This window comes from Lygodium microphyllum, chromosome 12 (genome assembly GCF_053477565.2).
Source record: "Lygodium microphyllum isolate KBCC chromosome 12, Lygodium_microphyllum_v1.1.10, whole genome shotgun sequence".
In the NCBI taxonomy this organism is placed as follows: Eukaryota; Viridiplantae; Streptophyta; class Polypodiopsida; order Schizaeales; family Lygodiaceae; genus Lygodium; species Lygodium microphyllum.
This window is the reverse complement of record NC_141146.1, coordinates 20,128,922-20,145,257: the sequence shown is the minus strand read 5'-3', so window position 1 is coordinate 20,145,257 and position 16,336 is coordinate 20,128,922. Positions and strand designations below refer to the sequence as shown.

Here is a 16,336-nt window from a genome sequence, read left to right as displayed (position 1 = left end):
TTCCGGGGAAGGTTGTGTGCTGTTTGTATTATATGTTGATGATTTGATTGTCATAGGTGATGATGCACAGCAGGTCCAGGAGACAAAGTTAGCTTTACATCGGACGTTCGAGATGACGGATTTAGGGCTACTCCATTTCTTTTTAGGCCATGAGATTTATCAGTCTCAGAGGGGGATCTTTCTCTCCCAACAGAGATATGTACAGGAGCTCTTGGTGACTTTTGAGATGGAAGATTGTCGGGCCCTCTCTACTCCTATGGATCCGAACTGGAAGGCCACTTCCCACTCAGCTTCTCCTTTGGCGGATGCTTTCCGCTATCGACAGTTGATAGGGTCCTTGATTTGGCTTCTCAACACGAGGGTTGATCTATGTTTTGCTGTTGTGCTCTTGGCAGGGTTCATGAGTGAACCTAAGACGGTGCATTGGCAGGCTGCTCAGAGGATACTTCGGTATCTGAGGGGGACGTCTGATTTGGGGATTCATTACCCCGCAGGGACAGATGGGTCAGATCTTGTACTTGCAGGTTGGAGCGACTCGGATTGGGCTGGTGACGTGGACTACAGGCGGTCTACAACAGGTTACTGCTTTACTTAGGGTGCAGGTGTTATTTCATGGAGTAGCAAGAAGCAGCCCACGGTAGCCCTTTCGTCTACTGAGGCGGAGTATCGGGCCGCATCCTCCACCACATGCGAGGTTGTGTGGCTTCGGAGATTGTTGGAGGAGCTTGGGTGCCCCCAGACTCGTCCTACATTGCTGCGATGTGAGAATGAGAGTTGCATTGCGTTGGCAAGGAACCCTGTTTTTCATGCCCGGACGAAGCACATTGAGATTCAGTACCACTTCATTCGAGAAAAGCTTCTGGATGAGACCATCACTGTGGAGTATTGCAAGACGGAGGATAATCTTGCGGATTTGTTTACGAAGGCGCTTCCTCAGGCTCTACTTCGGCAACATTCCAGATCCCTCAGGCTTCTGCCCTGTCCAGGCTCTGAGAGGGGGTGTTAGAGTTCATAGCCTGTTTTTTAGGCAGCAGCACAGCTGGTCCAGCAGTCGGACCAGCTGCACAGTCCGACTGTGCAGTCGGACTGCCACGTGGCAGTCCGACTGCCTGCAGCCATTTTTATCAGGCTGCGCCCCATTTTTGAGCCCCGTTCTAGGTGATTTTTCGCCTATTTATTGCTGACGTTTTCAGCAGTCTGGCCACTATTCTCTGTCGCAGATTACAGACCGGTGCCGTGCAGATTTCTGTCTCTGTTCACAGATTTCAGATAGCAGACAGTGCAGACTGCAGCAGACTTCGAGGTGGACAGCAGGTCGCATCGTCGAGGTGGAGACACGCAGTCCAGCGCACTGTGCCCGTGTATATCTTTGTATTCAGCATTCTTTATACAGCAGATCCTCATTGTACACTGTCTCTTTCTCTCCCTTTTCTCTCTGCGTTCTCTCTCTCTCAGTCCTACGCTTCCGCACCGCTGCACTTTGACAGGGGGGACTGGTGGTCCTAGAGGGGGGAAGGCGTGGGCTTGGGTTAGTGGGGGGGCATGGGAGGTGGGGGAGGGTGGGATCTCCGGTGTGGTAGTGTGTGGCGCGGGTGGCGGACATGGGGGGCTGCGGCCTTGTCGGGTGGGCCGGGCTCTGAAGCGTGTACAGTCTGGTGCGTGATGCCCAAAGTCATGGCAGCGCAGACACTTGCCCTAGTTGCCCGCTCACAATGACCTGCTGCCTAAAAGAGTGACCTCTAGCCTCTATCTCTAGGAACTTGGTATACTCTTTGTGTCTTTCACGGCCACCCGTACCTTGGGGACTCCTGCAGTTGTCACAACATCTGCGAAGGAGGCGAGGAGAATTGTGCCGAAGAGCCGACCAAAGTGCTCCACTAACTGGCGGTACTCTACCGCCAGTCTGAGAAAAAGTAAAGTGACTAGGTGTCAAAGAAAACTGTTGTGGAGATCAAATTGTTGTGGGTAGGATTCACAGGGCCGGGGAGGGGGGGGGGGGGAGGGGACAGGCACAGTGTGATAGCGGGGGTCACAAGGCGTGGGGGTAGCATGATGGGAATGGTGGGGGAAGCGTGATGTGGTGGCGCAGCGTTGACGACGAGCAGGGGAGGGGGCAACGCGATAGCGAGGAGGCAACGCAGTTCAACAGGGCACGTGGGCGAGGGCAACGGCACGATGGTAGGGAGTGCGTTTATTTTCTACTTAAATGTTGATGTTGCAACTTGCCAATTTGCAATTGCCAATTACCTAACCTCAATCTCTTAAATTTGAATAGAAATATATTGCCATTTGTATCCTCTCACAAGATCGTAGTTTAGGGTTCGCTGAGAGGAACTGGAGCACATGGGCCCTATTCCACACCAAAAAGAGAAACAAACTTACAACTGCCCAGCTGGAGCATTTAGTGTTTTGCCATTGCAATCTCTAGCCTCTTGAGAGGACCGCTTTGTCCCCTGAGCTTTCATAGGTAAATTAGTAATGATTATTATTATGTATAATTAACTTTTTAACCTTGATACTTGATACTTCTTGGAAGTCGGATTGTAAATTGTGATATATATGATCATTGAACATATTGAATCTTCTCTCATATCTTTGTCTTGTTCACCTTTACAAGTGAATGTTAACAAGATTGATATAGAGAAGATGTGTGACATCCTAGAGATACCACAGGAGGAACGAGATATCTACTCCATGCTTTATGAGAAGCTATCAACACCGGTGCATGGAACTCATGCAGAGGAGGGCTACAACCACTAGAGTGAGAGCCACACATGGTCGTGCATCACAAGGAAAGTTTGAGGTTGAGATTGAGGTTGCCTCATCATCTTCTCGATTAGGGTTCTTGGAGTCGGATGAGGGGATGGTGCACGGATTCTCGGAGTTCGGATGAGTCATGACTAGAGTCTAGAGACTAGTATTGCAAACTGCTAGTTGTTCATTGATGTTTAGAGGACAACAAAGTACTTCAAATATTGTTGGTGAACGAACTAAGTTAATAGAGAAAGAGGGGATACTTGTAGAGTGTACCTCTTGAATCCGAGGCAAGGCGTGACTTTTCTGTGGATTCGAGTGAAGTTTCCATTGGGTGACGAGGATTTTGGAATTAATGTGAAAAGAAACAATGCAAGTTATGCAAATGTTTAGGGGCTAATTGGGTGTTGGCTTGTCTCAATTTTATGGGGCATTCTAGCCTAAGGTGGTAAAGTGTTGAATTTTCAATTTATTATTTATTTCATGCTTTACTGCTTGCGGCAAGTTGTTGTAATGACTCATTAGTGTATTTTAGGGTTTCACCACCCTTATATAAAAAGGAATGCTGGTCTCAAGTAAAGTGCGATGAGTAGAAGCTAAATAGACAAATTTTGGGTAGTATTAGGTAGATGTGGTGGACATAGTTGCATAGAGTTTTTGAAACAATGAAATGAAAATGAGTTTCAGAGTCGTGAGACTTTGGACCTTGGTCAAAAATAGTGAAAAAAGCACCAAAACGAAAAATGTCAATTTTTGGATGTATCTAGATACCCTTGTACACAGATGCATATGTGTGCACACAGCCTTTATACAATAAGATGGTTGAATTGCCAATTGTGATATACATCAATTCATTGTTTGGTAGCTACTAGTTGTTAATAAAAGTCAAGGGTTAGTCACTTAAATCTCCTGCGACTCCATTTGTTGTCTCTCATTCTAGTTGCTGCATTCAAGAGAGGTAATACTACTAGAAGTTGAAGGCTCAAAAGAAAAATTGGTGTTGTAATGAAAGGCATAGGAGAAATAAAAGGAAGGGGAATTTAGAATTTGGGGGTCCCTTTGCTGAAAATAAGGAAGTTGGGAATTGAAAAGAAATCTTTCCAAAAGAAAAAAGAAAACAGTTTAGGAAACTATGGTTCCATTTCAGGCAGCATGTAGAGGAAGCTATCACTGATGTTGGTAGATGTGTTAGCAGTCATGTTTGTCATGCCTTAATATCTCTTGCCTGTGAGCCTCAGTTTGAGTCAAGACGAGGACTTTAGGAGCTTTGGCTTGTCTATCACTTGTTTTAACAGAGGAGGTAGCTCATTCTAGAGCACTCAATTTACTGCATTTCAATCATTTTCTGCTCCACTCCGGATTTTATGTGCATTTCTTGGGGTAGTTTGTGCATTTTTTAGCTTGCCTCACATGCCGGATATTGTTCATCCTTTCCGAGATTTTTCCAAGCATTTCTAGCATTTTTTTCAGTATTGAATGCTGGTCGGCCATATTTTTGGCCCTAGATTTCAAGTTGGCCAATTTTTGGGGTATTTGGCTATTTATAGCTATTTTCCACTTAGCAGTCATATATATTTTATCTTCCCTCCTTGGCAGGTGCACACTCCGACTCCGTTATCTTTCTCCGTCCCCGGTGCTGTCCTCATCATCAGTCTAATTTGGTGTCCTCACTGATGCTATGGGCTATGTACAAGGACTGATCAGTCCTCCTTTTGTCTTCAACATTTGTTTCTTGTTCAATGCAAGCTCCTTTTCTTCTTCCCTTGCAGATTCTCTCTTCTCTCTCTCTCTCTTTGTGTTTGGGTTCCTTCTTTCGTTGCACGCATGGTATCAAAGCATGGTATCATTGTCTAAGAGAGGCATAGGGCTGACTTCTCGTGGAGATAATCCCAGAGATTGCTGGGCGGCGTTGCCACATCAGCATTTTGTTGAAAACATAGCTTTCTACTTGGAGGTGTCTGCTTTTCTTGTGCTAGATACCCATTTTGCTACCCACTTCCTCTCTTGGTGGAGGTGAAAGTCTTCGTCAATCAGGTGACAGTCTTGTACTGCAAATGCAATGTTCCTTGGTTAAGTGATAGCTCTCATCAGCAAATGCGCATAGTCCTTGTATAAGCCATAGTCTATTTTTCCCAAGTGGATCCTCTACATCGACTTTCTAGTGATCCTGTAGCCGTTTCTTCATGTTTCAGGGTTGTCTATCACCAAAACACAAATTTTTTGTGGGTGTCTTGTAAGATGTCGAAGATGTCTTATCACTAGTTCTTTGCTAACTTAGAGGATGAGGTCTCTATTCCTTCTTTTGAGAGAAGGAGAGATATCCGTGCTAGTTCACGTGACAACTAGAGGTCACCTAGCCCGTTTGAATGGGATCCCTCTCCTTCCCATTCTCTCCATGTTTCACAGAAGGCCTGTTCTACTGGCCTTTATATGCCATTCATGCCTCCCTCTTTATAGTTGCATGCAGTCCCTTCTTTGCCCAAAGAAGATCGGCTTGATGGTTCCAATTACTCGCTTTGGTCTTGCAAAGTGGAGTGTATCCCTGATACCTTCGATCTTTGGGAATTTGTTACCCACCCTATTCCTCGTCTAGTGGAAGATCCCACCATTGGATCATTGATGGATCCTGTGACCTTATGGGATTGGCTCAACTCTAGAGCTAGATCTTTTCTCTTTATGAGCTTACATGATTCTATCCTAGTGCATGTACGTAGGTTGCGCAAAGTAGTGGAAGTGTGGACAAAGCTTGCTTTTTTGTACTATTAGAAGACATTTGCCTACGAGATTACTCTTGAGAAGAAATTACGGATACTTGCTATTGATGATTCTCCTTCCATGAAGGATCATATCAAGAGGTTGGAGGACATGAGGGATGAGCTTGCATCCCTTTGCAGAATGATCTTTACAGAGGATATGCCTATGATCCTTTTGACTGAGTTGTCATCTCCTTGGTTTGATGTCTTCTACACCAGCCTTCATACATTGAGGACTCATGTGAAGCTTCTATGGGAGGAGCTTGCCCTACTTGTTTTGGAGCATGACGAGCATACCAATGAGGTAGCCAGTGGATCCACATCTACCAAAGCTTTTGTTATAGATTCGGTAGGGGGGAAAAAGAAGAAAGGGAAGTCAATGGCTAAAAGACCGGAGAGTTCTTTACATTTTGAATCCAACTCAGAGAAGCCTAAATGCCCATATTGTGGGAAGGGGATACATCTAGAGGAGAAATGTTGGAAGAAGTACCCTCACCTTCGTTCGAGAGTGAAGGATGGAGTTCAAATGTCCATGCCTTCTATCTCTGCTCCAGTAGTTACCCATGAGTTAGTGTTCCTTCATATTGTTGACTTGGAGGAGCCTTTAGTGGTTGCCTCATCTTCTGAGAGGGCTTGGCAGGTTAATAGTGGAGCTTCTAGTCATACGATTCCATGAGGTGATTTGTTGCAAGAAGTATGCCCTTCTGAGAATTTTTGTCATTGTTAGTGACATTGTTTCGATGCCTATTTGTGGTGTTGTCACTTTGCCTTTCTTTTCCAACCGCACATCGAGCTGCCTTTCATAGGCCCTTTATGTACTAGACTTGGGTTTTCCACTTCTCTTAGTTTATGACCTTACTAGGCTTGGTACCCGGGTTGTCTTTACCAAGCAAGCCGTTTGTATTGAGGATTTTTCTACAGGGGATGTTATGGTGACAAGTTGGTAGGAGAGCGGGATTTACAGGCTCATTCCCCTTCTCTTATGCAGGGTCCAACTGTAGTCTATTGCTACCCCCATTCTTGCTTGTGTACCATCTTTTCCACAAGTTCCTTCCCATCCCGCACCCTCTCCTCTAGTGGTTCTCTCGTACCCCCCATCCCTTTCAAAGGGGGATGATCTCGGTGATGCGGTTGTGGATTTCTTGGCCCCTAGTGTTTTTCTGAGATTGTGAGGAGTTTCTTTATGAGTAGTCTTCATCGACAGACTTCATCAACATTGGTATTTCTCTTGCCGTCCCAGGATCCATCTCTTCCTTGGCCTTCCACCATATCCAGGATCAAAGGAGTGTTAGCAGTCATGTTTGCCATGCCTTATTATCTCTTGCTTGTTAGCCTCAATCTGAGTGAGATGAGGACTTTAGGAACTCCGACTTGTCTATCACTTGTTTTGACGGAGGAGGTAACTCATTCTAGAGCACTTAGTTTATTGCATTTTTTTGCATTTTCTTGTCCAATCAGAATTTCATGTGCATTTCCCGAGGCAGTTTTTGCATTTTTCAGCTTGCCTCACTTTTCGGATATTGTCTACCCTTTCTGGGATTTTTGGAGGATTTCTGGCATTTTTACCAGCATTAAATCATGGCTGGACATATTTTTGGCCCCGGATTTCAAGCTGGCCAGTTTTTGGGATATTTGGCTATTTATAGCTATTTCCCACTTGGCAGTCATATATATTATCATCTTGCCTCCTTCCTTGCCACGTGCACACTCCAACTCTGTCATCTTCCTCCATCTCCGGTGCTGCCGTCATCATTAGCCTGATATGGTGTCCTCACTGACGGTGTGGGCTACGTGTAGGGATTGATCAGTCCTTCTGTATTCAGCATTTGTTCCTTGTTTAGTGCAGGTTCCTTTTCTTCTTCTCTTGCAGATTAATATTTACATCTGACCATCAGGTCAGCAATCTCTTTGTATCTCTTATTTTCTATTACATCAGACCATTAGATTATCTGAGAATGTGTGTGTGTGTGTGTGTGTGTGTGTGTTTACATTCTGTTATATCAGACCATTAGGTCCTCAAAGAAAGTGACGAAAGACTATTAGGACTATGACACAAAGAGAAAATCACATTGCTTGTGTAGAGCGAAAAATGACCAGCCAATGGGCAGCAATGTCAGGAAGAACCAGGTCAGCTGATATCATAGAAGAAATCTGCCATAGCACTAAACCTCGAATACGGGCCACATGACCATGGATGCCCGAGACCGAATAAAAAAGAAAGGCATTTTGAGTTCGCCAAACATGCCATAAAGTAGTCCATCTAAGGAATTGGAACATGTAGGAATAACTAAAATGCAAAGAAGGCACGGAGGGCAGCTTTCCCATAATCCATGACTGGGCTGCTATCCGGAGCTGAGTCACCGAGAGCCAAACCTAGAAATAAAACACGAGATTTGTTGCGCTATTGGACAAGAGGCAAAAAGATGAAGCAATGTTTCATCACATGTAGTGCAAAATACACGACGACCAGCAGAGATCTTTCGGGCATGTAACACCTTTCCAGTTGGAAGACCACCAATCAGCAGTCTCCACAAGAAGACTTTTATTTGATAGGGAACCTTAGACTTCGAAAGCTGAAGGAATCTTGGCTGCCACTTCTTTTTGCCGTCCCTAATATGCCATAATTTATTCACCTTTGTAGTGATCTATCTCTTGGCCTCCACCATCTGATGGTATATCTGGTTAGCAGACCTCTTCTCAAAATCATTTGGAATCACAAACTTCCAGTCACGACATGGATACAATGGCTATAGCACTGGTAAAGGAGAGAACCTTTGAAGTGTGACCTGTATGGATGACCATGTATCACAATATCCACAGGGTACCCGAAAGTGTTGACGAATACATTGAAAAGAGTAAAGACGAGACCACCCAGGAATAACACCATAAAAAACTGTCTGCAACCCCAAAGAGCCATCCGATTAAACTTGAGTCTATGCAAATCTTTGTTCCGCTAATCCAACAACCTGGAGGAGGCTATGACCTCTCCTTGCAGTGAATTCGCCTCCTTGCGAATCCAAACTGAAAAATGTAAGATCTCTTGCTAGGATGCAATCAAATGAGAAAGGAGAAAAGATTGGGTGGTCTTAATTGGTCTCGAGGAGTTGAGCACAGGCCACCAGGAGGCACAAATAACTGTATTACCATGAGAGATACGAGTCTTTTCAATGAAAAAATTTGCAATGTCCGACCAAGGATGACTTTGTACACATAACGCCTGCAAAAGGGCCAACCTCAAGGCTTTCATATGCAAATTAACATCCAACAGGGCTGCTCCCCCCATTCATTTAGGCGTAGTCACATGTTGCCACAAAACCCAAACTTGACCCAACCGATTCCCCTTCTTTTTCCACAACATAAACTTGATAGGCTGAACAAGTTCTAAAAGGGACTTCTTAGTCGAGGGAAGGAGTGGCAAAAAGAACGATATCATACTGATCATAATACTTTGAGCAACTTTCAGTCTGACATGTAAAGGCCAACCTTGAGATTTCCAATACATGAACCTGTCATGAATGCGAGAGGCCATCCAATCCAGTAAGGCCCGGGGTGCTATGTTCACCCCAATAGGATATCCCAAGTGTCTGGTTACATTTCCCTTTGGGATCACAATTCCATGCCGGTCCAAGGCCTGTAGATCAATCTCCATACAGGAGAGAAGTGTAGATTTCTGTGTATTAATGTGAAGACCATATGCCAAAGCAAAAAGATTCCATGCCACCATTGCCCAATTAACATTAGTGCAATCAGCCTTAAGGAACGTAAAAAAATCATCTGCCAAAGATTGACCCACAAGTTGAGTACCACTGGGAAGAGTCAAGCCAACTATCTTGCCTTGATCAGCCAACTTGTCCAAAAAGATTCTCTCTCTCTCTCTCTCTCTCTCTCTCTCTCTATGTTTGAGTTCCTTCTTCCGTTGCGCACTCTCACAAGATGAGCATTGGTTATTTTTGTCTTTTGAATCCCAGTTCCAGCTCTTGTCTTTGATTTTCTATTTCTTTTCATCGGATAAGTTGTATTGCACTAAAGGAGAGCTTGTACATTTGTATGAAAAAAAAAAGAGACTTCAGTCCATTCTATTTTTTTGGTGGTGACATTTGAGCAGCATGAAATATGAGGACAGCTAATCTTGTCAAGTCACCTGAATCTTCTGTTTGCGTGGAAGTGAATTTGGCCAAAAACAATGAAATTAAAGTTATGAGGAAGTTTGCGGTTTCTTGTTATTTTGACTGATTGTTGTTAAAAATGGTGATGTGGAGTTTATTTGTTGAGTGCAGGTTTTGTTAATCAGGGAGTTTGCATTTCATGAAGTTAATGCAAATTTTCTTTGGCCAGGCACCCTTGTATTTGCACAATGGCTTGTAGATCATCAAGACTTGTTGCACCATCGTCGAATCCTTGAACTTGGAAGGTCTGATTGCTACCTACAGTTCTTTCCCCATCTATACATGAGTTTTTCTACCAAAGTTATAGCTGTTTCTACTTTAGATCAGCTGGCATTTTTTCTTTCATACTTGAAATCCTCATGTGCCTCATGCTTGCTGTTAGAAGCCATTGAATATTTGGTTCCAAAGGAATTATAGATGCAGATCTTGTATCAAAAACTGGGACTAGAACTTGGCCAAGTTTACTTGCATGCAGTAGTTTGCTATTTTCAGTGTCTGTTTTAGGTTGCTGCAGCAATGTTATCTAGCAGATCCATTGCTTTCACCTTTTTAGAGTTGAGAAAACCAACGTGTAGGTAAGTAACTTGAAGATGAGGTCAACTATACTCACAACTCACTTATAACATTGTCTCTGATGTAATTCACAACAAAAGATCATCATTCCAAAACTTGTCATTTGTGCAAGGTCTCATAGTAAACTGCCTTTATGCCATCTCCATAGAGGCCTTGCTTGTTGTTCGATCTCCTAACTAACCGTGACTCAGCCAGGTGTGTAGTGTTTCTGCTTAGACCCTTGGCCTCAACTTGGGCAATAGATCATTTTTTTACCCTTCCAATGGGTGAGCTAGCTTATAGAATATTAGTGCTTTCTTGACGCCTTCTTATCAGCTGTCTTTCTTAGATCCTTGTTGTAGCCTTGCTTATAGGCAGTGGTTTAGCCTTAGGGATTGTTGGATCTAGACTCTTGGTACTTTGCAGCAGTCATTTAGATTCATGACTGATCTTGCAGCTTGACTTATATGATGAATTTATTAATATACTATGCATGTGGGAAGAAGCTTTTATGCTTTGGGGATTAGTGTGAGTTTCCACATGGCACGAAGAAAATGAAAGGAACAAGGGGTGAGTAGTCATTGTGGATGTGTGTCTTCTTGAAGATCAAGGAGTAGAGTAAGGTAGAGGATGCTTCATAAGCATGGCCATAATTAGTACTATCGCTTCTTTGTCATCCTACTTACTTCATGGGACAGCTTTGTCCACGTGTTTTTGAGAGGCGTAAGGAAGCAAATCAGAACATATCGATGCTAATCTCTCCCTTTCCTTCATAGTGCTCATATCTGAGCCTCTTGTGTCACAAGGACGTGATTTATTTTTGAAACTCTCTTTGGGCGGATCCAAGGCATTGCATTAGTTGTGCTGGCCAGGGCAGGCCCATCAGTGATTAAGGTTCTGCAAATAAAAGAACAAATTAATTTAATGTGTAAGTTTGTGCAAACATTTAATTAAATCAATTTCAATGAACCTTAATGATTTTTTTCTTTTATTTATTAAATATGGGACTGGCCTAAGTTTTGGATAGGGACACTCAAAAGTTAATAGTTTAATTAAAAAGTTAATGATTAATTTAATTATTTGTTTGATAAGTAGTTTTTGATTAATTTAATTATTTAATTGAAAGGTAGTCAAAACTTAAGGAAAGCAGGAAAAGACAATGAGAGACATAAGAACACAAATTTCTCCACACATGAAGGTTATATCTGGGTAGATCATGCCTTCTACTTACACATCCATTGCCTCTTGGTGTTGGTCATGGCTGCTCAAGTGCTGATTGTGCTGTCTACCGAGTTGGTAATGCTGTCTGTCATGCTGATGATGCTGTCTATGATCTATCATGTTGGCAAAGCTGTTTTGATGCTGGTGATGCTGTTTTCAAGGCTGGCAAAGTTGTTCTTGAGTAGGTGATGGCAGTGGGGCTGGATGATGGCCGATCAAGTATAAGCAATGCTATCCCAGGCTAACTGATGATGTTTTTGGAGCCGCCTAGGTGCTTTCAAAGCTCATTCAAGATTTCTTACAGGATTTCATACTTTTCTATTGTGAGTAGTGACATGTGGAAGAGATTTGTCATGAGATAGATTTTTTCAAAGAGGGGTTTTTAGCAAGATCTCATGTTAGGCAGATTGGTCTTCTTGCACCTTTGGGGATTCACAACCATTCTCACATCTGGTGTTCTTGGTCTTGGTTGGTGAGAGTAGCTAGAGATATCTGCTTGAGCATTGTAGATTTATAAGTAGTTGTACTTAGGGTGGTTCATATTCGAAAGGCAAGTCAACTCATTTGGCCCATTTGGTCCAATGTGCCTAGTACAATGCCATGCAGGCTAGTCCAATGGGTTTGTGGTGACTGTTGGTGCCCGACATGGTTGTCTAGCATAGAAAGTATGATATTGTAGATACGATCAAATATGGTACTAAATGTTATCTTAAGATTCATTAAGGTACAATTTGATAAGATTATGTTATTCTTTCCTAAATGATATATAAAAGTTTTTTGCTTTTTTTTTTGGATAAAAAGGGGTAGACAAGGTGTTTGAATCTCAAACAACATGATCCCTTAAGAGAATCATATTTGTATAAGTTTTTAACTCATCCCAAAGTGCAGATCCAGACTAGAAAAGAAGTATTCTTTAAGTTGTTACATTATGGTACTACTACTATGATATGGATAATGGGACCTGTAGTATGACATAGTACGAACCCTTTTGTATGTGGTACTAGTGCAACTTTGTTGGTTGTAAAGATGGAGATACTAGATGTTGACTAACTATTTGTAGCTTTCTTTTGGGGATAGGGGCATTTTTGGCTTCCTCAAGCCTCTTTCCCATATTACCTCTCTCTCTCTCTCTCTCTCTCTCTCACACACACACACACACACACACACACACACACACAATGCACACATATATAGATAGTAGTTTATGTGGATCATCATCTTGTGAAAAACTAGCTCTCTCTGATTCTCTCTCTCTCTCTCTCTCTCTCTGTCTCTCTCTCTCTCTCTCTCTATGGGAGATGCCTTGTGGAGACGGGCACGACACATAGATTGGCTATCCTTAACGACTTGGCTAGATATCCCCTATCTAATGCCTTCACATGCTATCCCCATTAACATGGTGCTACCATAGTAGACTATGTACTTGCTCCACTGATGCTAATACCTCAAATGTAGGATCTCTCAGTTTCTTCATGCCTCCTTAGATTTGTAGTGGATCATGCCTATCTATCATTCACTATCAATCTTGAGTTTGCGAAGATATAGACCCATCATGCAACCCACTGACACTTGAGATACTTATCCTCTAGAGAGAGAGAGGATATCTGAGGTAGAGATTATTAGATTGTTGCATGATGCAAACCTTGACGTCCCACTGTAGGAGCTGACTTAGCCGCAACTTTTGTATATCCACGACCCACACAGAGAGTCTCCATTGGGGTGACACCTTGGAAAGGTTTGTATGATGATGGGTGCCGCAAGACCAAAGCATGTCTACAGAGAGAGGTAGCATTGGGATCCACTACCCATAGACAAGTGCATATTCTTTTTAGATGCCTCACATGGAGGTTGAGCATCTAAACTCACATATGGCTAGGAGGAGTTGGAGTATGTGGATTCATATACATATCCATAATTGCCTCCATATGTAGTACGGACCTAATCATATTGTATGATCCATACCGTATGGTACTAAAACAAGGCCATTTTCATTGCCGCATTTGGGCGCGTTCTCGTGTTTGTATAATTGCCACCCATTGCTGCATGGCGCTTTGGAGTGTTCCTATGCCTTGGATGCCACATTCCTACGTGAGCCCCCTTGGATTTGAACCTCTAGTTAACCTACTTTTGACTCTTTGACTTGGCCCTTGGAATTTAATTATGCTCTTAGGCTTCTCTTCTTCCACCTTGGATTCCTCTCTTCTTAAATACCCTTCTCTAGCTTGTAAAATGTGCTTCTCCCCTCCATCCTTCCACACCAAATCAACAAGCATTCTCGTCTCCATCTCCAAGCGCCACTTCTCTTGGCTTTCAAGCTTTCACTCACTTCTTTTCCCCCACTAAGCCTGAACAACACATATAACCATCCCAAACATCATCCTAAATGGTTGCAAATGTGCACTTTAAAACAATCAGCTAGTTTGGATTAGATGTCATCGTATGTGATCAAACATGTTGTATATGTCAAGACGGATCGGACTAGTCCATCCGTCTGTTAGATTTGGACAACTAGACTCACACATAGTGTGTGCAAAATTGCATGTGGTGTTGTTCCTAGAGCCAACTTGTGTCCTTGGATGCTATCTCCTATTCTAGAAGATTGGGACAGAGACTACTATGAGGAAGCAATGCTTACTTAGGAGATAGTAGATGCTTGTGTCTACTTTGGTCTTCTTAGATGCATCTCGAAAGAATAGCAGTTATATCCTATAGGATGGCTTCAAAAGTGTGGGAGAAGTTACATCTTATGTATGAGGCTCCATGGACCATGTGAGTTGTGACCTTCTATGGTTAATCATAGCCTATTAAGTTTGAGGCCACATATATATTTCAATCCATAACATCTAAAAAACACGTTTCTTTGAGTTTGAAATTTATGAAACGTTTCTTAAAGTACGAAACGTTTCTGAGAGTAAAAAACGTGGATGTTTTTATTTATTTTTATTTTTTTGGTGAGTTGAAACTCAAAACATGGTTTTTTTGACAAAAAACTATTGGGCAATGTTAAACATGATGATGATGATGTGTAATGACTCATGAGGGCTCAAGATTTTGGATGAGAGACTGATTTTTTTGTGATTTTGTTTAGTTATTGGACTTTGTCAATCTAGTATCTATTCTTGTCTTGAGATTTGAATATTATATGACTTTTGTCTCATTTATGAGTTATTTATGATATATTACGATTCATTCTCGATTTTGACATTTTATCAATTTGTTTTGAAATGAGAATCATGGTGTTGCAACTTGACTCAGACCATATTATAGATAGGCTGTTTACATGTTAATTTCAATATTCTTTGTATGATATGTAGAAATCATAATGTTTGAGTTCTAAACCATAGTATAGCTTTGACATAAGTGACAAGTTAATAATGGATCATGGATATATATCATATAATATTTTATTCTCAATTGACTCTAATATCACTCGAGCTCAATTAGCCATTCTTTGTTTAAGAGAGAGTTCCATAGAGGTTTAGAACCTCTTTCCCCAGTCAAATCTATTAAAAATCCCTATATAAAAAAACCCGCGTTTCTTATTTTACCCCCTCTTGAAAGAAACTTATGAAACACGTTTTTGACATTTTGTTTCTAAACGTTTCTAACGTTTTTGGTTGCTATGTTTCAATCATTCCTTGTTGGGTGACACAAATACAGGATTAGCTTTGACATATGCAATCTACACTTTTAGAAGCACATCTTGTGGGGAGTGTTCTCTACAAGCTTTCTTTGGAGTTTGATGTGGCTAATGCCTTATAAGCCAAACACCTGAGAGTTTAGATCATATGTCTTTTATGTTGCTTGAGCATGAGGCTTCTTTGCATTTACGAGGAAGGTTACCATCTCATCATGGTAGTTTGGACAAAGCATTTTCAACTTTATAGAGGGGTGATAGGTAGAATAAGTAGGCACAATGTTATGATTGTGGTAAGAAGGGGCATCTCCAAAAGGAATGCAAGGAACTACTGGCATTGTGGAAGGAGGAGAAGAAAAAGAAGGGTAAGAACTCCTTTGACGAGTCATCCTCTCCTTTTGATTCCAACTTAGACCTTTGGCCAAGGCGAAGGCCAAGACTATGAGGCCTCTTCTTCTGCAATGAAGGTGAAGGTGGTGGAGGTCTTCTCTTCTATCTTTTGGCTCTAGTGGTATTATCATCACTTATGACTCTCTAGTACAAGGGAGGGAGTGTGGGAGGGTGGTGGTGGTAGGGCATTCTAGCCTCATTGATATGTAGGTGCCATGGACCTAGAGTGTGGCCTTCCATTTCCATTTTTGAAGTTTGGCAGGTTTTCAAATCGTGGAGCTAGGATGGACATCCAGGTTCATGACGAGCTCTTTTGTTAGAGAGCAATCTTTGCTCCTAGTTTGAGCTAACATGAGGGGGCAATTTGGTGTGACTACTTTCTGTGGTTAAGAATTTGTAAAATAGACATCAACATCATTGTCTTTCCAAGGTACCTTGGTGGTGGCTTGACCATCGATTGCTTGGGTATCCATGTTTCTATCTGATGGTCATTGTTATATATACTATACTGAGTTTCCCCTTCTTGAGACGTCACCCATCCTAGTATTGTTCATGCGAGTGCACGCTGAAGTGGAAGATTCTCAGAAATTGGACTAGCCATCTAGCTGCCAAAACCTTAAGGTGATGGATGACCTCAGATCCATCCAATTTATAGTGACCTAGTTTTCTCTTGTTGGAAACTTTACCACCTTTTTATGTAGAGCAGTGTATAATTTGTATACTCACCCAATGTTATTGGTTGCATCTCTGCTGTGTGATGTTCATGTCTCCTGGGTGGACTGCCATCCTACCGACAATAGCATACACGTATCACCTAGATATGCACAGACAACTGTATTTGTGACACCTCGGCTGTGATGCCC

General features: G+C 42.3%; 1 protein-coding gene across 7 annotated transcripts in view; it reads left to right on the top strand.

Moving 5' to 3' along the window:
- The window catches only part of LOC148027512 (S-adenosyl-L-methionine-dependent methyltransferases superfamily protein), a 109,276-nt gene that overhangs the window by 85,895 nt on the left and 7,045 nt on the right, over positions 1-16,336 (top strand). For 4 of the 7 annotated variants that reach the window (XM_087688903.1, XM_087688902.1, XM_087688904.1 and 1 more), the window contains one exon: positions 9,785-9,918. The exons of the other annotated variants lie outside the window; for them this stretch is intronic. In XM_087688903.1, coding sequence (XP_087545029.1) covers positions 9,785-9,918 — 134 coding nt within the window. The remainder of the gene's footprint in view (positions 1-9,784; positions 9,919-16,336) is intronic. 7 annotated transcript variants of the gene reach the window in all.